General features: G+C 42.4%; 1 protein-coding gene across 4 annotated transcripts in view; it reads left to right on the forward strand.

Moving 5' to 3' along the window:
* LOC100125535 (retinoic acid receptor gamma-A) overlaps positions 1-21558 on the forward strand; it is a 44459-nt gene extending 22901 nt beyond the window's left edge. Inside the window, exons 1-8 of one of the 4 annotated variants that reach the window (XM_004070460.4) lie at positions 947-1456; positions 13780-13928; positions 14138-14279; positions 15130-15293; positions 15599-15775; positions 17555-17759; positions 17919-18077; positions 18213-18580. In XM_004070460.4, the coding sequence (XP_004070508.1) occupies positions 1312-1456; positions 13780-13928; positions 14138-14279; positions 15130-15293; positions 15599-15775; positions 17555-17759; positions 17919-18077; positions 18213-18580 (1509 nt within the window). In that variant the 5' untranslated portion in view covers positions 947-1311. Of the gene's footprint in view, positions 1-946; positions 1457-13779; positions 13929-14137; positions 14280-15129; positions 15294-15598; positions 15776-17554; positions 17760-17918; positions 18078-18212 lie in introns of those variants that run through there. The other 3 variants (XM_011477111.3, XM_004070461.4, XM_020704669.2) reach the window with 3 other exon arrangements.
* The last annotated feature ends 1093 nt before the right edge of the window (positions 21559-22651 follow it).

The raw sequence follows: 22651 nt of genomic DNA on the forward strand, positions 1-22651 counted from the left end.
CTCGCTGCCGTCCAGCCACTCTCTCCATCTGCTGATCAACTGTTAAAAGTACTGACAGGCTTTTAAATTGACCTCGGGGCAACTATTGATTTTCTTTGATGGACAGTCTCGGTCAGCTCTTGTCAAGAAAGTATTTTTCAATCTACAGACATTCGTAGAAAAATAAAGCATTCCAAAGAAACAACTATTTAGAATTTTATGAAAAGAGACTCTTTGGTAAACATAAATCACAACTTCTCCCTTCTAATCTGCGCCTCTGCATCTCTTACAGACGTTCTGCAGATGTAAATCACAAACAAGGTCAAGTGAACATGTGAGAAGTGTGTCCAACACATGGTGTGTTTGTATATTGGAGGCATTTGTCTGTGTAAATTCACTGTGGGGATTGTGCAAGGCAGCCCTCATTTGTCACTGCTGAAGCACTTCCAGGGGGAAAGACAGCGAGTTACTGCCCATCTTCTGTTCCCCCAAGCAGACAGAGAGGAGGGAGGGTTTTATCCTGGCATCTGGTTACTGGGTTCAAGCACAGCACAATGTTCTGTCTCTGGCTCTCTTTCTGACATGCACACACACACCCGGCCAGTGGCTGAGCTTTAATATGGTTATGATTAGAGACGGGGGGCTCAGAGGAGGGAGGGGAAGGGGGCTCACATTTACTGCATAGAACTGGGGGAGGTGCAAGGCAGAAGCACGACAGGGACTAGGTCCTGATAGGAGACGGAGAGGAGACGTGTGACTGAATTTGGAGCTGAAATATGAAACAGAAGCAAAAGAAGAAAGTGCGTAAAGAACGAGAATAAAGTTGACTTTTTCTGAGCAGATCAGTTCTTCAGGCTCTGCTGGACAGCCCCTCTCTTCTCCCCCCATCTCTCCTCCCCTGGGTTTCTCTCTTTATCCCACCCTCTCTGGCATTCTCCGTGGCTCTCTCCACCCCCTCTCAGAGTGTTATGCCTCGGCAGTTGGTTCGCTCCGCTGTGTCAGGTCTTCAGTGAGCGCTGTGAGAGGCTGTTATTCAGGTCTGTTACAGCAGACAGGGAGCAGCTACCCAAGGGTAGGTGGAAAGTCGAGAGTCACGCTCAGCTCAGCCCAGCCAGGCAGGAACCAGATCTGCATTCCAGCTGAGACGGGAAAGAAGCAAACTCGGCATTGGCAGGAAAACAAAGCACAGTGACAGTTGCAGATAAGTGAACGGAGGCAAAGGAAGGTCACTAATCTAGATAGCTGTTGCTGGTGTGTTGATCAGCGCAAGCAGGGCAGGACACAGGTAACTGAGCAGGATTTGACTCGAGGCTGAGGAGGGTGAGGGATAACATGTTTGACTGTATGGAGGCTCTGGGAATGGGCCCCCATCAGCTCTATGATGTCACCAGTCGTGGGGCATGCATGCTGCGCAAGGCGAGCCCCTTCTTTCCGAGGCTGGACCCCTTCGCCTGGACGAGCAGTGCCAGTGTTCAGTGTAAGTGAGTTCCTGTTTGCTTTTCTTGTGCGACACAATCATGCCAATCTGAGGCTTTTTCTCTCTCTGTCTCACACACAAACACACACACGCCTTTTCTTGTTGCTGGCTTGTTTTACCCCCTCGGGGCTCTGCCAAGGGGCTTCTGTCACTGACTGCAGAGCAGCACAGGAAAAGACTGCGACAGACTGTCTCCTCTCTTTTCTTTTCACAGCGAGCTCATTCTGTCTTCAACTTCCTAAAGAAAGTCTTTGCTGAGACATTCACTGTACTTTTGGCTGGATTCATGTGTGTCTACTTGAAAGTGTCTGCTTGTGTTCCTATCTTTGACTCATGAGGTCTCAGCCAAAGTCTCAAGTTTCAGTGACAATATGAGCCACCTGAGTTTTCATCTGCCAGGAAATTCTTTCTAGTTAAAGGAAGAGGGAGCACTTTGTGAAGACACTCTTTCACTCATACTCCTGTTTTAACTGAAAGTTTAGTTTCTACTGACAAAAACATGTTTGTTTTTAGTTCAGATACAGGTTTTGAATGTTCTGCTGCAGTTTTTGTGGCTTACATTTAAACATGCCTATGTATGGAAAAAAATATGATGATATTGCTCTTGAGTGAAAAGCCATAAATTAATAAGTAGATGAATTATTCAGTGAATAAATTCATTAAGAAATGGGAGAGCATACAAAGTCCTTAAAAGCCTCAGGATTCTCTGGCCAGCTTTTTTTGAATTTTTTTTTTACCCCTAATTTTTTTTCCTTTGCATCACCTACCTCTAACTTTACATGGGCCTCTGACTCTTAACTCCACCCGTGGCCCATTTCAGCGCTCTCTGGGGGTACTGCTGCTGTTTCTGTGCTGTGTGTGTGTGTTCGCAAAGGAAGAGTGTGGATGGAGCCGAACCAGAAACGAATCAAGAACATTAGAAAAGATAAAGCAATGAGAAAAACTTCTTATATGATCTTTTGTTGTTGGGGGGGTTGCTGCGTGTGAATTTTTATTGTCATTTTTTCTTTTTTGTTGTTGTTCAGTTGCCCATCCTGCTGCTTTTTGTTCCTTGTTACTGCCTCTTGGGGGGAGTCATCTGTCTTCATTAATCGTGAAGACACCAGCATTTCAGTGGCCGTCATGCACACTGGCTGAACGTTAATGAAGACAGATCCCCTGTCATTGGAGGCTGAGGCCAGAGGGGAATCCAGCCAGCCCAGTCTGCTCTGCTGAGCTAGAGGAGCACTAATGATAACAAGATCAGATTTGTTTATTTAATCAATCAAGCCTCTATGGGCAAACTCCTTATAAACCATTCACACGGATGCATACATTAAAAATACTGCACCACAGTTTTTGGGACAAGCGCATTTCGCTTGCGGAACTTTGTTCCACAAAATCAAAGATAAAGGAGAAGTGCTGATAAGCTTCCCCAAGGGTATGAGAGCTGAGTGTAGCAAAGCAAAGTGGAGGATGGAGTGGTGTACTGTTTCAAACTCTCTCTGCCCAGTAACCTTTGTAAACACGGCTGCCCTTCCCCTTTGCACAAGGAGCCATAATGCCTCTCTTTACTGAGGTAGTTGGCCCTCATTAGCCGCGTTTACATGGGCAAAAGTAATCGGAATGAACGCCTGATCGGAAAGAAAATGCGTCATGTAAACGCGCCGTTCGGAATACTCTGCCCCGGTCAGACTCATTCGGATCAGAATTTCTTTCCGATCGAGATAGGTGGGTTATACCGATCGTTTATCCGATCGTGGAGCATGTAAACGGTCATTCCGATCGTGTGTCACTGCTGCTCTGGTTTACGTCACGCATAGACGGTGTTTCGCTGAGAGAAAGCTTTGGAGCGCATACGGGACCGACCAGCTCTGCGGACGCCCCGTGAAAAGCGCCGCTCCGCTCTCGCCCCGCTGGCTCTCCCCTCTCTTTCACCCCTCACGGGGGAGATTCGGAGGAGGAGCGCTCACTCGGTCCACTGGCACCCGAGTGAGCAGAGCAGCTGGATTAATAATGTTGTGTCGGGGGGGTTACGTGTGCGTTTTGTTGTTTTGTTATGTGTGGGAGAATTCAGACTGCGAGCCTTCCCGCCGCTCTGGGTTAGCGGCTGCAGGACTCAGGAGGAACCGTGTTTGAACAGAGCTCGGGCCGCTAGCTCACAGAGTGGCTTTGGGGCGGTCTGTGTGAACTTTCAGAGCAGAAATAAATGTCGCTCAGTCCTTAGAAAGCTGCAGATTGCTGCGTTTCTCGCACGGTCCTGGATTTTGTGTCCATCCATCAGGCTAATGATGTTAGCCCGTGTTAGTCTGTCCTAAGCTTTCGTCCAGCTTAATTCTTCCACAAAAAAAGCACTGACCACACAGATTAAATATAACGATGAGCGAACAGGCAATTCATAATATTCATGACATTAATAAAAGCACGTTTGGAAGATCGTCTCGTATGTTACCGAGCTGCTGCATAAATGTCTGTGGAAGCGGTTTGTTTACAACGGGACCTATATCCGCATCCGGGTGATTTTACACTACTGCGCATGCCCAAATGATTCATTCCGAACGAGAGTATGAGCCATGGGAACGTTTGTTCTAATCGGAAAAAGGTTTTCTGTGCCCATGTGCACTGGTGAATTTTAACCCGACCATTGATCCGATCAAGATATTCTGCCCATGTAACCGCGGCTACTGTCCTCATCAGGGAAGCTGATGAATTGATGTTTGAGTCTGATATCTCATTAAGCCTGGCCAGCTGCACAACAGAGGGTACCTGCTCAACTGCTAATGCCACACTCCAAGAGACACGCTCTATCTACCGCAAATTAACTTGAGTTTGCAAATACCCACCATGCCTTTTCCATGATACTGACTACTCAGTTACAGTGGCTAAAGCTTTAACTAAAATTGCGTTTTGTAATCATCAGCTTTTTTATTTCGAAATCTTTGCTACTTCAAAAATCGCATTGTACACAATAAATAAAAAGGCATCTTGGTGTTTTTGCAGTAAATATTTTCCTGTGATCAGTGTTCCACCGTTTGACTGTTTGCCAGAGAGAATCAGCTGACTGAGGAGTGTGTGGTCAGTTTTCCTGTTTTTTTAATCACTAGTGAGAGACCTTAATGTCAGAGGTTAGTCAGAGGCTACGGCCTGGCCAATGTCAGATCTACTGCATGTGTGGCGGCCTTGTCAACCTCCTGAAAAGGAGACCTTTTCAACCAGCTCGGCTAGCGTAATGTTCCTAAGTGCCTTATGCCACAGAGCTGGTACTATATCTGAGCTACCCCACACATAAGGATAATGGACACTGATTTAGTCATATGTCAATGAGAACTGAATTAGTCAACTGCTAGAGAAGCCATTTGAGAGAGGCTATGCAGACCAATTCTCTCTACGTCAATGTTCATTTACCTAGAAGAATGAGGCAATTATGTTTAGCAGTTGAAGAGGGTCAAAAAAACGGAGGGGAAAGTAATCTTATGTCTCCAAAATAAATTCTTAGCTTGATGTTTTTGAGCAAAGTTTTGTTATCAGCTGTGATCCTAACAAATGGGAGAGCAGTGAGGGATTGCTGTGATTGTTGCAGTTTGCAGCGCGCAGCCACGGGCACAGGCAGCCGCCTCTTTGTTTTCCCTTAATGTGCTTGTTCAGAGGTGACTTGAGGAGTTAATTGAAATGGGAGTATAGATCTCAGCTGTGGCAGAGAAATAAGAGCTTCCTGTGACCACTGGCACGTTCTGACCCTATCATTTTCTCCCTGATAGAAGTCCACAGTTATTTCATTATAATTACAAAAGATTCAATTAAAAGATTAGAATGCCTGGGGGTGGGGGACAGGAGAATAGATAGGGTTATTTTGGATAGAGTGTGTGTGTGTGTGTGTGTGTGTAAGAGCGTAAAAAGAGATATTTAGTGCACCATTATGAGAGAGTAAATACTTTTCTACAACAAACAGCCCAAAGAATTTGTTTTTATTTCAATTTATATATAAAAAAAGAATTTGGTTGCATTTTCGGTAACCAGCACTAAAGTATTACGAAAATTTGTTACTGTATAAAAGAACTTCTTACTTTTGTTTAATGCCAGTGCTAATATTTGCTGTGAAGTAAATATTGACTAAATCCTATAGTGAGAGTTCTCACAGCACTTAATGACATATGCAATAACTGCTGAATCACTCTGACTTTAGTGAATATTTTTAAATGGATCTATTTTTGAGTCTCCACTCTGTTCACAGTTTTCTTTCAGTTATAGCGGAGCCCCTTTAATTGGCAGTACGGTCTATAAGTAAAGAAGCTCAATCTCAGCGTTTTCTCACAGTTTTATGCTATAATCCTCTTTTCATGTGTGGATTCTTCTATGCACAGTTAAGAAAGTGGCAGCCAGTGATTGCATGTGTGAAAACTGTGTTCTGTTTAGGTATCTGTTCAGCTCGCTTTTGGCAATTAGACTACTGTGTCAAATCCAGAGACAGACAATGTGCCAGGCTGGATTCCTCAGGCCCGTGTTGGAATCCAACTCTGTGCTAATGGCAGTTTATAGCCTCTCAGCAACGCCAGTCACACCACTGTGAATACAACTCATCAAGCATCCCATGGAGACGGGAGCTGCCACCTTAAAGTGTTTTTTCTTTTTGTTGGTGATGTTTTTTTCCAGCAAAGCTGGTAGTGTTTTTAAGATCAGACATGTTACACTTGTTGTTTTAAGGGCACCAGATTGCACCAGCGTATCAATGTTAGCTGGGTACTAAATCTGGATTTTTCTCCTTTCACAACAGTTTTCAGGTCACAGAGGGGCTGTGGCTGCCCTCTCCAACACCGAAGTCTGGCTTCTGCCATTGTAACTGTTTACTGAGAACTGCTCACTGGCTGCCAGGCACATTTTCTCCTAACAAAGGCGTGGGTAGTTGGCAAACTATGTGTGAATTTGTGTTAAGGCTTCTGGAAAGCACGCATCTCAGTGTTTCACTGAGATGCAAGAGGTATTGTTGTCAAAAGGACTAATAGAAGCAATGGTGTTGAAGCTCAGAACAGTTGGAGCTGAATGTGAACAGAGCTGCCCCATCACCACCATGTTATTGACTGACGGCTTGGCTCGAGTGTTGCTAGGGGCTCACTGTTATGAGAAACTGAGGTCTTGGTCAGCCAGGCTGGGGCTGCAGACCCAGACGAGCCCGACTGTCCGCACTCTGTGGATGTGTGAATGGGTTGTGTTTACGCAGCAGATCGTGTTTGGCAGCGAGTGTTGAGCGGCTGGTGTAGTCCAGCTATTATTTGAGCTGAGGGGTGAAGAGTGATGGAAAGGGTGTAGGGTGGGTGGAAGGAGGGGACAGAGGCCCGCTGGTGTTGTTTTTCCTTGAACATTAGTCAAATTCTGCCCTTGCGAGTATGCAACTGCCATGACCATCGTTCTGGTAACACAGCATTTGCTCATTTGTATATACTGGCATTAATCCATCTGTTTGTGTGCATACATGCTCATTTTTCTGTTCGGGTGCCTGTGTGGATGTTTTGGCTGTGCCAGGTATATGTGTACTGACATGACAGTACATGTGCGTGCAGATGACAGTTTGAAAGAGCACACACACAGAAGATTAAAGACCTTGCAGATGACTTTTCATGCATCTGTGAGGGTTTCTACTCACACGTGAAACCATTTAGAAAATGTGGAAAATGAAATTAAGGTGGTAAACAGGAATGTGTTTACATCCTGAAACCTTTACACGCAAGACTGTTAACAGTTACCCTTCCATTTTATTATGAAAGAACTGAGATTCAACACATGTGCACATGCTCTTGTTTTGAAAATGTGTTTTCTTTTAAGTGTTCATTTTATATAGAGTTTCAGCAGAAACTAGTGGTGAGGAACCAAAACACAAGTGTACTAACACAACGGTGGTCTAGTTACTGGTTGAGTGGGCCTCAGCTATGGATGTTTTGCTCTGGATCTGACACAAGACGGGCATTATCACAGACACATGACACACGCTCACAAGCAGGCATGCACTGACACAGAATAAAAGCACACGCTCTTTGGTGGCCACAAACAAAGGGATAATGTCTCCACTGTAGCAAGGACCTGTGACCTAAAGCGAGCTTTCTGCAACTCAACTGTAACTTTGTGTTTTGCTGCATGATTTGTCAGAAAACCCTAACCAGTCAGACAATTAGACAGGAAAAAATCTGGAAGATGAGTTATAGACTCCTTAAAATAGTTTTTGTTTGTTTTTTATGTGCAGGACGTGGTTTAAGGACTGAGGGAACAAGCTGCCAACCATACCTTTCTCAGACATCTACTTGTGCTCATAGTAAATACCCAAATGAGTCACAATTGCTTCACATGTTCGTCTTACATGTAACTTCCGTCAGCAGCACCTCACAAAAGGAAATGAATCATTGTGTGGCTTAATTGTGAGTGTCTAGTCAGTGCTCTGACAGCCTCCGCCCTGTCAGAGTTGGGCAACCGGTTGGCAGTTGGTTGCCAAGCAAAAGTGGAAAAATTCCCAGATGCGTCATTGCTTGACTTCACCACTCAAAGCAAAAGTTTCTCAGAATGTGATTTACATTTAACCAAACCACGGATTTTTGTGCCTTTTTTGAGGGACTGCCACCTCTCCAAAAGTCATCACATAGGGGGAGAAAAAAATGAACTGTGTTGCTTCTCTGTTGATTTGTAGTTTTGAAACTCTAGATTTCTTTTTTCTGGGTTCTAATGTAATCTGTAAATTCTGAGCTTTTTAAAATGATACAGCCTCTTGATAGAACAGTCTCATGATAAAAGTCAGTGACTCAGGCTTAACAAAAACAACAGCAAGAGGAACTTTGTCTGCAACACCTTCTGTGTGAACATGTTCAAGTTTCGTAAGAATGAGCTGTGTTCATCGTTTGCTTGCTCTGGCCTGCAGTGCTTCACCAAAGTGCTGGAGTGAATAGTAGTGTTGTTGTTTATGTTATCCTCCTTTTCCCTGACTTCCTCTGACAGAGTGAAGCTGCAGCCATGGCTGGGCTACTTCTACTTTTAGAGGTTTCTATTGTTGTGGGGAGGAAGCAATAGCAATTGAACGAGCGCTAGTGGCCTTGCCAGAGACAGACAGGTGAGAAGCAGGGTACAGATGGTGGGAGGAAGTCTGGGAGGACAAGAAACAACCCAAAGATCAAAGACTTAGGGTTTCCCTCGATTACTATTCTCTCCCCACCTTGCCTGTCTGCTTCCTTGCCTTCCCATGCATTGTCCTGTCTCTTTGGTATAATCAATGGACAGGAGCTGCGCTGGAGTGGCCTGCTTCAGGTTCAAATCTCAGTCACTGGAGGTGAGTTGTCTTCTGGTGGGCAGATGAAGAGTCAGCTGGGGCTCACAGCAGGTATGAGTGGGCATATTTTTTCCGCAGCTCTGGACTTAACTGTCTCCCTTTTCCTGCACTTGTCCTACATGGCAACTGACACAAAGCCTTTCACTTTAACTGCATTTCCTTGATTTTTTTACACCCGCTTTTTTTCTTGAGGCTTTGTGCAAGGGCATTTTTAAATGAAACTTGATTTGCTTGGTTCATTAGGGCAGGCAGGTTGATGGAAGCCAACTTTTTTTTGTTTTGTTTTTTTGGTTCAAAGGGATGAAGAAAAGGGAAAGTAGTGTGTGTGTGTGTGTCTGTGTGTAAGAGAGAGGGTGCTGGCTGCCAAATGTTGACTAGGCTGACTCCATCAAGAACATATCAAAAGACCTTTTATGAGGTGCTGTAAAGACGAAAGGGTGTTAAGAGAGCACCACTAGACTGCAGGGGTAATTCCACTTTTTAAAAATCTGCTTTGAGGATACGTGTTTATTCCACCTGCTGCTTTTAATACAAAACTTGTACTTGTACACTTTTTCTTTGAGGGGGAGGCCATATGAGTTGTGTGTTGGCGGCGGTGTGTGTTACGACACATTGTGTCACACCCCCACTACGCCTGGCGCCCTTGAGCAGGATCCAAAATATTTTTCATAGGTCAACATTATGGATGCACTCCCCGGCGTCAGTCTCTGTTACATGACTGGCTGTTGGTTATGACAGAAGGGTGTCATTTTTTGAAGGTGTGTGTATATAATGTCTGGCCAGTTTGGTGAATGTTCTCTACTCCTTGCTTGCCCCATTTTTTAAGGACTTGTTTTTAGTGGTGGTTCCTAACAGGAGTGTCAGTGTGAGCCCAGGTAATAAGCTCTCAGACAGCTGTTGACAGCCTTTCTTACCACTCATCACCTTTAATAAAAGCACCTCCCCTTGCTCTCTGTGAACTCATTCAGGAATTTTCCCCATTACTCTCCCAGCTTTTGATTTTTCTATACACTTTTTTCTAAGCTGCAAGCCTTTTTTTTCTTTTTCACTTTACTTTCATAATGATACTTTCCATAAATAAATCAAAATAAACAGAGAAAAAACTTGATAAAATGGTGCAGGACTATTCTTGTCTGGGAAACCTACAGTGTGTTTAACAGAACTTGGAAAAAAACATGAAACAGCAAGGGACACTAAAGTAACTACAAAAGCAATGACGGAGATCCTCCGGACAAACTGAAAAAAGGAAGGAAACAAGGCTTTTGTGTGGGGCCTTGTAGCAGAAGACTCAACATGATGACAGGAAGATGTGGGCAGAAGGAAAGTTACACAGACTGGCACTACTGACAGGGGTGTGGTACTTTCTTTTCCTCTTTCTTGAAGCTCACTTCTTTATGAAGTCTTAACGGTACACCGATGATCACTTAGGCAGTATCCTATGGCGAGGCGAGACGAGGGCCAGAGCTTTTCTCAGCCCTCTGTTCACCACCCTCTCTGCAATCTGCCATCCGTCTGCTGCTGCTGTCTGCCCACTACCAAGCCCTTTCTTTTTTTCTTTAGAGCACTACTCTTCTTTCTTACTTCTCCAAAATCTCAAATTTGCTTAACAAGTAAGAAAATATATGTAAGCTTTTCGAATGTTTTAATGTAGATGGACACAAAGAAAGAGTCCTCATGAGTTTACAATATGTTTACAACTTAAAAGAAAAGAATGACCAACAACCCCAAAGAAAATGGCATTTAGAAAAGAACTGGTAATAGTAGTATCACTGAGCTCCTGTCATGCGGCTTGCGTACTGTGAATTTTACCATTGCAGAGGGTACAGGTAATTGTATTTCTTTGAGGTACTTTTATGTCTGTGTATGATTTTTTTTTTTGAGAACCAAAAAAGGAAAAAAATATAGTGCATGCATATTTCGCAATGTTGAATCGCAGCTATCAACACAGTAACATGTATTTGGGAAGTAGTCGTTGATAATCAGATAAAAATGAGGATATTGAAATGCCTTTCTTTTCTATGCTGAGCTGCAACACTGTATTAGTCTCCACAGACACAGGATCTCTGTACATTTGCTCACACATTCCAAGACTTTGGATTCAGTGTTTCATTAAAGAATTGTAAAATGGCCAATTGTAAAATATGTGTTGCACTGCCAGAAAGTCATATGCTGCTCAGTTAAAAAAGGGTGTTGCAACACAAAACAGGAGCTGCAAAGTCATGCCTTTCCTCATATACATTACAAACACTCCCCTTTCCAGTTGGTTGAACTGAAGGAAGCTATAGTGTTGCATAAAATCCAGTATTTTATTCAAATTTTTTTTGCATTGCAGGCATTAGGATTCTTCCTTCTTACATCTTTTATATTCCATCTGTTGATCCCTGTGGGAGACTGAATGGCTTGGTCAACCTGACCTAGAATTCAATGCAATTAGCCTAGTTAATGACACCTTTAGGTAAACAGCTATTTCTGTCGTGTACCACAAATAACACTGAATGTGAAGCATTTGGGGCTCATCAGTAACATGTTTTAAAGTGTATGTGCTCAAGAGGGACCAGAAGATGCTACTTGTACACAGAGCATTACAGCAAGTAAACTGGTCCTTGGCAAGAAACAAACAGAGTGCCCCGTGATGATCTAACTATCCCTTTTTAACTTTTCTCAACCCCCCTCTCCCCCAAACAACAGCAGCCACTCACCTATGCCACTCCTCTCATCTCATCTGTCCATCATCATCTCCTCGGCCCTGGGCGGCAGATTGTCATGCAAATGAAGCTCCAGGCCATGGAGCGCTGATAAGGAGGGCCTCTCATTTCACAGGGCTTTGTTTTCCAAACAGAGATGAGCTGAGTTGAAGAGACAGGGAAAAGGGGCTCTGGGTGGTAGCCTGAATAGGCCCTCTCACTGTGGCGCCTTAGGGTAAGTGGTGGTGGGGTTTTTGATGGAGCAGGCTGAATGGAACTCATTCTGGGAGGTAGTTTTTGGGAGTCATGTTCTCTGGCAAGAACCAGGTTCAGTGTGTTGACAGAGCTTGATGCATTCTCAATTGCTGCCGTTTTGATTTTTCTCCAAGATGGACTTTCTCTGTCTTTGCCCCCCTTCAATTATGCATTTAGAGTCAGATTTGTCCCTCACTTGACGCCACATATGGTTTGTCCTTTGTAAGGGGTTGTCAGCGCTTGGTCTGGAGCCTCATTTGCTGATGTTATTATTGCATAAACAGTGGTTCACAGCGCGTTCAGAGGGTTTCTGCTCTCCGATTGACCCTGCTGCTTTGTTCAGTGCTGGCCAAGGATATATGATAACTGCTGTAGAAGCATTTAGTGGGCGTAAACTTCAGTTCTTAGATTGATTTGCACATTTGGCTTTGGGAATGCTCTAAAAACTAATGGAAAACATATTTGCCTCAAGCAATGTAAGGCTTTCAAAGAAGGTATTTGAATGTGGACTCTGTAGAGTCAAATATAAAAATACATATGAAAACCAGATGTTCTCACCGTTAGCAATAAATGAAAAAATTCTGTCAAACATTTCTGTTATTATCATGAATGGAGAGGTAGTATGCCAATCACAGCAGCTGTAAATAAAGAGTGAACGTCAACTTGGTCTTGAACAAGAAAACAACTGTGCCCACACACAAACACACACTAATTCAAGCCCAAACCCCTTTCTTCACTCTTCTGTTTTTATTTTTTTCTTCTAACGCCCCTTTTTTCTTCTTTTTGAAGTCTCACTTCTCCAGTAAAAAGGCTGCTGGTTCTTTCCTCAGCCCTGAGTGGGAGAAAAAGGAGGAGGGATTGACGGTTCAGTTCAGACTAGCCCCTCTGTGTTTTTCATTGAAGATGCTGGGGGGGGGCAGTAAAAGTCTGAATTTTAGAGCCTCCCTGTTTTTTTTTTAATTTTATGATTGGCTTTTTCTTTTATGGTCTGGGAGATGCAGCTGGTGGTGTGAATAGCTGCCCAAGGTGACCGAGTCCCAATAAAGTGCGGGCCAGCCGGGCTGGGGCCTCAAGTCCAGCCATGGGACTGCCTTTATAGGCTGCGTTACGAGCTTAGGCCTCTGTTAAAACCTGGCAGGGCTACGCTGAGGAATTTAAGGCCAGGAAACAAGAGAAAAGTAGGGTTTGTGTGTCAGGGGGTGGCGGGATGCAGACTTGGGGGTTGAATTTAAGAGTGACTAAGGGTGAAAGTGTTTGTGTGTAAGTGTGGGGTCACATGTGTGGCTTTGAGTCTGTGCAGGCCAGAATGTGTGACCATGGTCTGGTTCTACGTGTTTGCACCATCTAATGTTTCGCAGGCAAACTTTGTAAGATATACTTTGCACACAGGGTCTGCTCTGAAATATAATGAAGTGGAATGTACCATAGCAAGTATGTGACACGAAAATACACCAATAAAAGAGCTGCGTTCCCGTTTGAAGGTACAAAAAGAGCTTAACACTAGTTTTGCGAGCCTCGCTAATTGTTACTCTGTGCTGGACAGGATGTTCATGAGTATTTGGCGACATGTGGAATGAGGAGCAGCCAGTTTTGAAGACCACTCTTGGCTCCTGTAATTGTTCTAATAACTATCCTTATCCGACAGCCCGTCAGTCACACGGCTTCTTGCACACAGCAGTGAAAAATCTGTTTTGTTTGACCTGTCAAACAGTCATTATTCACTCATTTCTCTCTGTTTAGATAAACCTATCAAGTCTACAAATGTTCATCTCATTCTTATCTTTTAGGATGGTAATTAATATCAGTAAAGTTTTGCTTCAAGTTTGTCTTTTATGTATTTCTAAGGTACTGATGTTAGTTCTCTTTTACAAGGAGATGAGCTCAAATGGATTGATTTATTTCGATTTATTTTCAGGTCACAGCTTACTTCTTTGAAATGTGAGAAGTGCTGTCTGGCAGACTTAAAGGAACTTAGTTACGCTGTCATGCAGTTAGACACATTCAAGTATCCAAATAAAAAAGAAATAACAGTTTGTAGGCTAACAGTAGCCTTATGATAAATTCCCTGCTCATAGGTTCTCCTGCTTTCTCTTTTTCTACAGCGGTGGAGACCCAGAGTACCAGCTCAGAGGAGATGGTACCCAGCTCTCCGTCTCCACCTCCTCCACCTCGTGTCTACAAACCCTGCTTTGTGTGTCAGGACAAGTCCTCGGGGTACCACTATGGGGTTAGCTCCTGTGAGGGCTGCAAGGTGAGAAGAACCTTCCAGAGCCCTGTGTTGAGTTTTGATTAATCTCATGGGTCCATAAAATGTCTACTTTTTTCAGATTAGTTAAAAAGGAAAGAGCCTTGTAGACAATGAGCATGCTCTTGAATGTCACATCCTTTTTTGATAACTATTTGACACTAACTTTTTCCCTCCGCCTATCCCCTTTTGTTTCGGGCTTCCTGATGCTTTAGGGTTTCTTCCGTCGCAGTATCCAGAAAAACATGGTGTACACTTGCCATAGAGACAAGAACTGTCAGATTAACAAAGTCACACGCAACCGCTGTCAGTACTGCAGGCTGCAGAAGTGCTTCGAGGTCGGCATGTCCAAGGAAGGTGAGTCCTCCATTATAAAAGAGATTAAGAGGGCTGCTTAGAAAGAAAGGGTGTTTATTTACTCTTATCCACACCCAAGATGAATTCTTTTTTACAACCTGGTTTTTACATGCCAAAACACAACCATTTTTTTTTAATCTTTAAATGCTCTGTTGGAGACTCTGGGGAACTGAATCAAATAGACAGAACCAGAAGATGAGTCTTGCAGGGGTGGTGATCGGGGCAAGACTGGGCACTGTACCAATCATATGACTAATCGCTTTACAAAATGAATCTGACTTCCTGTTTCACCACAAAACCTCCCCCGCCCCCTCCCTCTGGCCAGGAACAGACACTACTTTCATTCATGAAGACAAAGCAGGAGAAAGGAGGTTTAAAGTTATACAGAAGATAATTGCAGCAAGATCTTTGCTGTCTGCAGGTTCAAAGACCCACATTTGGTACCCTCCTTTTTTAATCCTTTGGTATAGCAAAAACGACAGCCTATATATCCTGTTCCCCTTACGGAGCTTGAATGACGTGCGTGTATGGGGTGAAATGTTGGTTTGGGATGTGTGTTAAGACCGGGATCACATTGTGCCTCTGCTATTACTGGATATCCTGAAAGGAAGGAAAGTATGGGAGGTGAAAGAGGGAGAGGAGGCAGAGCAGGAGGGAGCTGACTGGCTTGTGTGCATCTGGGGAAAGATGGATTGACAAGTGGGTGATAAAAGGAAGACAAATAGTCCTGCGTTCAGCTTGAAACTTCTTTTTGTTACAGCTTTCCTGATCTGTGTCCATTTCTGAATGACTCTACCAAACTCTTACTGTGTGTATTATCTCTGAAACCTTTAACGTTGTCTTTATGTAGCAGTACGTAACGATAGAAACAAAAAGAAGAAGGATGTCAAGGAGGAGATGGTGCTTCCCGAGAGCTATGAGCTTAGTGGAGAGCTCGAGGAGTTGGTCAACAAAGTCAGCAAAGCTCACCAGGAAACCTTCCCATCACTTTGCCAACTTGGAAAATACACAACTGTAAGTCGCTCATGTCAATGTGTAATTTTTATGTTCACTCCTGGAGTATGTGGCAAACATTCTTGCAACTTTGCTGTTACTGAAGACTCCTCAATTGTATGCAAAGATTTCAATTCACCCCAAATTTCCCAACATTGTAGTTGTCTCACTAATGCAGCTCACCACAAAGCCACTGAATGATTGATGCAACTTGTGAATTGATTTCTTTTCATTTGAGTGATGACAAATGCAAATGTGAGGTGTTCTGGTGCACACAGCACTATGCCTATTTTTTTTTTAATGTGAATTCTTTGTGATGCTTCCAGAACTCCAGCTCAGACCACCGTGTTCAGCTGGATCTGGGACTTTGGGACAAGTTCAGCGAGCTCTCCACCAAATGCATCATTAAGATTGTGGAATTTGCCAAGCGGCTCCCAGGTTTCACCACCCTCACCATCGCTGACCAAATCACCTTACTCAAGTCAGCCTGCCTGGACATTCTGGTAAGGAACTTTTTTTATGCTGACAGTTTTCAGGAGAATAATCAAATATATGAAGGAATTGTGGTTATTTTAAATTGGGGATATGCTGGCATCTGCTGGAAAGAAATGGTAGTGTAGTGAAGTCAAACTGACAAATCACTCGATGCTCCTTTCCTATGGAGTCCTATCCTGTTCATAATTAAATAAATAAATATTTAATTCAATAAATAAATATGACCTCATGCAAATACACAATCAACCAATAAATCTCTCATAAATATATAAAAAGATCATGAAATGGTTATTGGTTGGTTGTGTTTTTGCATGAGGTCATATTTATTTATTGAATTAAATATTTATTTATCAGTGATGAAAGTCTTCCGGGAATTCCCGGAAATCCGGGTTTTTGAGCAAACCGAACGTACTTTCCGGGAAATAAAGACCTGATCTCTACGGACAAATCGCTTTCCGGATCAAAAAATGGTCTGAAATCAGCTAATTTTAGCTTTATTTTCTATATTTCTCCGCAGATCGCTTCCTCTATGGTCGTGGCCATCTCTCGTCTTCCCGGCCTAATTGACCAATGACGGGACGTTTTAGTTGCTTTCGGATGCGTCGACGGGTCTGATTGGCTCTGTCTGCACCACGTGGTCAGCGTGACTCGCTTCCCTAGAGACCAAAACTGGCGGACCCACGCTAAATTTTCACAAACACATCTGAAGAGTTTGCGATCAAATTTGTGTTAAAATAATGGCAGGCATCGTCATTATTGAGCGTGGTCACGACCTCAGTTGTGAGAAGACGATAAAAAACAAATTGAAGTGGTCTTGGCTGGAAAAAAAAAGATTTTTAAGGTAGTGTAGGTCAAATACTTTTTTGTGTAAAATAATCTCAAAACCACATTTTGAAATAATTTCAATTTTAGTTTTGAGTTTCAGTTTTTATTTTGAATACATTTCTCTAATTTATTTGTATTTCCTAATTACCATGATTTAGTTCAGTATAGTTGACATTAATTATAAGTATTTGATGGTTTGGACCCACACTCCCTTAAAAAATAATGTTTACAATGTTTAGTTTAGTTTTTATGTTTGTTTTGATATTTCCCAGATTACTTAGTATTGGTGTTAAAGAATTGATGTATTATGTTATAGAATTATAGTTTAAAGCAGATCCCATATTTTGAAGTAGTTATAGTTTGAGAAAACAGTGCAAGTGGATGTTGTACATCAGTCATTTCTAAAGCAGAAATAATGTATAAATAACTGAGGTATTTTCATAGAATATAATAGTTACTGGTGTTCTTTTTGCCATTTGGGGCTTTGATGTTACTATATTTTAGCAATTGTATGTTTTGCAGCTTTAAGGAAAAGCGTAGATTGTAGGATTGTGTTACTTTGAGCAATTTTCCAAATTCTTTTTTGGGACCAGCAAGTCCTTAATGGAGAGTCAAACTAGGGGTTTGAATGACAAATCATGATGCTCCAATTAGTCTTAGTTTCTTGATAAAGAAGTGAATAACTAGTTGCCAGAATGCACCAGAATGCATCTAAGACCACGTATTTTTCCAAAATTTCGCTCTGTGCCCGCCATATCGCTCAAAGAAAAGTTCAGGGATTTTTTCCTTGCCTGACTTTCATCACTGTTTATTTAATTATGAACAGTATAGGACTCCATACTTTCCATCTGTTCATTTTAATAGAAGAAATTTTTGCTCTCCAAAGAAAATATCAATATACGTATTTGAAATCATGTTTAGGTAAACCCTTAATCACTTTTTATGCTCTCTTCTGATTGTAGATGTTAAGAATTTGCACACGCTACACCCCAGAACAGGATACCATGACCTTTTCTGATGGCCTGACCCTGAACAGAACTCAGATGCACAATGCAGGCTTTGGACCGCTTACAGACCTGGTGTTTGCCTTTGCCGGCCAGCTTCTCCCCTTGGAGATGGATGATACAGAAACGGGTCTCCTCAGTGCCATCTGTCTAATCTGTGGAGGTACTGCAACTTGCACTCAACACTGACTTAATCAGTGGTAGAAAGGATGTGAGCGATCTGTTAGCAAAGATGGTGTTTTCAAATAAAAACCAAACTGAACTATGAACATGTCTGTTGTTGGTCTTGTGTGAAATTGTGAACATTTTCTTCATTCCTCAGATCGCATGGACCTGGAAGAGCCAGAGAAAGTGGATAAGCTTCAAGAGCCTCTACTTGAAGCTCTTAAGATCTATGCCCGGCGGCGCCGCCCCAACAAACCCCACATGTTTCCCCGGATGCTGATGAAGATCACAGACCTCAGAGGCATCAGTACTAAAGGTAAGTTTTGTTTTTTTAGAGGAAGATAATACCAAACTTCAATTTTTTAATCAATCTTTCAAACGTGATGGTTCCTGGTCGTACTTAGGGTTCTCAGTTTTGTGGAATCATAGAAACTGTTTGTCTCTGTTTTAGGTGCAGAGAGAGCAATCACTCTGAAGATGGAGATCCCAGGGCCAATGCCTCCTTTGATAAGAGAGATGCTTGAGAACCCAGAGGCCTTCGAAGACCAAACAGAGTACAACGAGAGCCAGACGCCCCCTCCACCACCTGAACCCCCAGCAGCACCAACACTGGTTGTCAAGCAGGAGGTCGAGGACGAAGATGACAACTGGGGCACAGAGAATTTCAGCGAACCATCTCCAGAAGAGGAGGATGAAGACGATGAAGACGACGTGGGAGATGAAGACAGGGACAGGGGCTCGGACAGTGACGGGGAGCCCTGGGGAGTTTTGGATAACTTGGATGGGTCGAGGAAAGGCTTTGTTGGCAGAGCGCAGTGAACAGAGCATTTCATGCACATACTTATGAACAGGTTCAACACACATACAGACATGCAGTCATACATCAACCCCCCCTCCCCCTACACACACCTTTAAAACAAAAATACTGGCCTTCACTTCCTCTCTCTGTTCTCCTTACTGCACATCACCGTGTTCTCTTCTGCAGAGAGCAGCACAGCCTTAAATCTACAGACACCTTTAACTCAGGCCACATGCTCCAGGACTAGTGAAAAGCAGGCATAGCCATGAGGGGAGCTGACATGAAAGTACTTAACTTCTCCACTGGTGGTGTTTCTTTTTAATAAAGTTGGGGAAATTGTCCAAACAGACACCAGAGATAAGCAGTTGACTCCAGACCCTACAGTTATCACATTACAACAAAAACACAGGGCAAAACCAAATTGAGTATGCTAATCTTTTGTTTTTGTGCTTATTGTTTTTGAATAATGTTTTTGTTCTGTTTTTTACGTTTATGAATAAGCCCATACATATCTATATACAATTATATTGTCTTTTATGTGTTATTGTGGTTCATATATGAGTTCTTTAGTTTGTCTTTGAGGAATTTTCCTGAAGAGATATTCAGAGAGAAAGAAGGGTAAATACATCTGGCTTGGTCTTCCTTATCATCTCCATACATTTAGTTTGGGGCTTCTCTGAGCACTTCGGCTCACTGTGGATGTCGATGATAATCAACCTATAGGACACTTGTGTTGGCTCCATCAGCCATCAACTAGTATTTTTTTCTGCTTTGTTGTTGCTGCAACACCTAACATACGCTGTCAGCACAGGAAGAACCTTTGTGCCAAAGTTAGGAAATTAAAACAATTTTTTAGCTTAAGTTTAACTTCCGTCAGGGACTAAAGCTACAGTCAGGAATCATCAGTCTCAAGCACAGTGTGAGCTTACTGTGAACACATTCATTCTGCTCCTCAGTCATAGCACATGGCTGACATGTTTGTACCAGGTTTTAAAGTCAGGTAATTAAAAAAAAAATGAAAACAACTTTTTTTAAAGCTAAACGTTGTCAGTTTTTGTTAATCAAAAGCAAAGAGTTGCTAGCATGTTTTCAACCCCCTTTTTTCCAGAAACACCAATGTTTCATTTGTGTACAGGTCTGGATTTGGCAACCCTTTACTTTGTAGTCAGTGGCTCTGTTTTTTTTCATTCGTCAAGTCTTGGCTGAGCAGTAACATTTGGATCTGTGTTCTGGCATTTGCCGTATAGTATCCAGAAGAGTTCAGGGTCAACTGCCAAGTCCTGTGGCAACTAAATAAGCGCAAGTATTTGCTCTCCTTAGACAGTGCTGCATAGCTGGTCTGGTGTTAAGACTGATTTGCTGTTTGTTTTTTTGCCAGACATGTGCTTTGCACCTTTATCAAACATTTATCCCTCTGCTGTTCAAGGGACATTGTTCCAAAAGTGTTTTTATTCAGAGTTATGTCTCTCAAATATGCAGTCCTCTGCAGGGGAGATGATGTGCTGATTTAATCACTTTTTTTAAGTGAATATGCTAGCCACGGCCATTTAAGTCTGAGGTGCAGCTCCTTAAGGTTTCTTGTTTATCTGGAGTCAATCCTGTTCTGAGTTGAGAGGGGTCCATCTGTCTTTCTGAGAGGATTGACAACTGTTATAAACCTGTTATCTGACCTGACAAAGGTTTTAAGTTTAATTATGATATTCATACTTATCAGTTAATCAATTGTATTTGGTTGTTCCACTTCCTGGTTGCTTGTTAACATCCAGAAATCCAGTGAAAGTGTTAAGGCAGAGCTTAGTTTTTCAAATTCTGACCTATTTTGTGCTAAATGAAAAATTTTGTAAAATAATGTGCCTGTCATCTGATTAAAAAAAATCCTTTAAGACCTGGTACAAAACAATGTTTATGCACTTTCCCTTTAGATAAGTTTAGACTGTACAGATATGTAGCCCAGTTCTTTTAAATGAGGTGCATCATCTTCCTTTAAGATTTGAGCCACAACCTGTGAGCAGATGATCCTGTTAGTGTGCCATAGCCGATTGCAGCATCGGCATAATCAATATAATCAAACGCAGAGCACTCCCCCGTGATGTCTGTAAATAGTACAGCTAGCAACACAAGGCACAAGCTCCTCATGATGTAGCATCACATGCATTAACACAGTGACTAAAGGCATATGCGAGGCGAAAGCAGGAATTCTTACGGAATACATTTTGGAATCGGACTCAGGGCTTTTCAGTAAGGACCAAACCCTAGCTGCTTTTTTGGGCATGCTAGAAACAGGCAATATTTGTGCGTGTATTCCTGATTTTGTGTGGATTGTCAAACCCAACTGTTTGTATATTAAAGACGCCAAGTCTAAAAAACCTCATGGGTGCCAGTCTTGTCTCCGGAACGGGGAGGATTGACCACCATCACCTCCCCTGCACTCATGCCAGCATCCATACAGCAGACCCCCTTCTCCTCTTTAAAGCCATTATGTCCTCTTGTCTTCTTGTGTATAGTTTGAGAAAGAAAAGAGGGTGGTGTATTCTCACGCATCTCTTTGTTGTTGCCAAAATGTTGCAGTGATCAGTACGCTGCGAAACGGCAGCTGAGAAACATACAGACGTTTTTCTGTCTTTGAAGCAATATGACCATTCTCTTTGTTATAGTGAGTCTTGTCATCTGAATAAGGGCAGGGCTCCTCATTTTTGTTGTACTTTGATGAGTGCATGTGTGTGTGTCTAAAATTTTTATCATTGTTTTCCAGTTATGGGGTGGATGTCCTGAAAACGGTGCTGTCACACTTGTGATGACCTCCTCATTTTCTCTGTTGCGCCATGTTGTTAGTGGTGGTGATACTGCCAGAACATTGAGATTATGTTGTTGCATTTTTTTTTTTAACTGACGTGGCCAACATGTTGCCGACCCTCTGTTTATGTCAACTCTTGTCATACAAAGAAAAGCCATATAAACAGTAAGAGGCACAATAAACTACTTTTGTGAGATAACTGGACTTTTTATTCCCTCTCGTTTCTTAAATCTACATTTTTTGTACAGCTGTTTAAAAAAAAAAGCTGGTGAGCCACACAATTTAGCACTTGCAGTGCTGAAGGATTTGAGAATTTTACATTTTTTGTTTTTATTTGAAAAAGTTTTATGGTAAGGGCCAAAAAAACTAGCCAATACCTCAAGAAACCAGTAGAGGGAGCCCCTGCACTGTGGCCTGAAGGTGTGCCATTTACTTCAGAGCGTCCTCCTCTAAATTATAGCCTCATCCACACAAGGACATCAGATAAAGGTAAGATCCTCAGAATTGTTCACTTGGCTGTTAAAGAATGCCAAGGACTACAAAACAGGTGATTGTTGTGACGTTTTTTCATTGCAAGTGGTGGTTGTTAGTGTTTTTCACCAAACTCTGTTCCAGAATTTAATATGAAATGCTGAAACAGTTCTGTAAATACATGTAACCCTTGTGCTATCCTAGGCACTTTAACATTGGGAGTTGGGTCATCTAGACCCATTAGACAGTGCGCTGAACCTTTTTTTCTGTAATTGATTTTTGTGAACCTCACTGGTGTCCATGGATTACATGAAATCTTTCCACCTTTATCCACCTTTGTCATGGTAGGAATAGCACGTCAATGCAAGGATGGGGTCATCTAAGATAGCACAAGGGTTAAATAAATAAAAAATACCCTGAAATAAATTTAAATGAAATGCTGTAGAATGGTTCAGTATCAAGGCATCCCCAAACTAATATATACCACTTCTCATTATCATCTTATCTTCATCCAACAGGAGTCCTCTTAGCCTGGACTTCTGATTATAAACATCTCAGTTTCCAGGCACTACTGTTGAATAATAAGTCTTCCAACTGATTTTACCATCAGAGGATCAAAAGAGGAATAAAAAACAGAGATGAGATTCTTATCAATTATATGATTGCTTTAATTAACTATCATTAAAGGAAGATCAATAACAGCACACTGGAATTAAAGTAAGACCCATACATTATACACTATTTTACAAGAAACAATCAAATTGCCTCATATACTGTGAACCCTCCAAAGGGTTGCCCTGGTAACCCCTGAGAGGACGTGCTGGCA

This window comes from Oryzias latipes, chromosome 7 (genome assembly GCF_002234675.1).
Source record: "Oryzias latipes chromosome 7, ASM223467v1".
NCBI lineage: Eukaryota > Metazoa > Chordata > Actinopteri > Beloniformes > Adrianichthyidae > Oryzias > Oryzias latipes.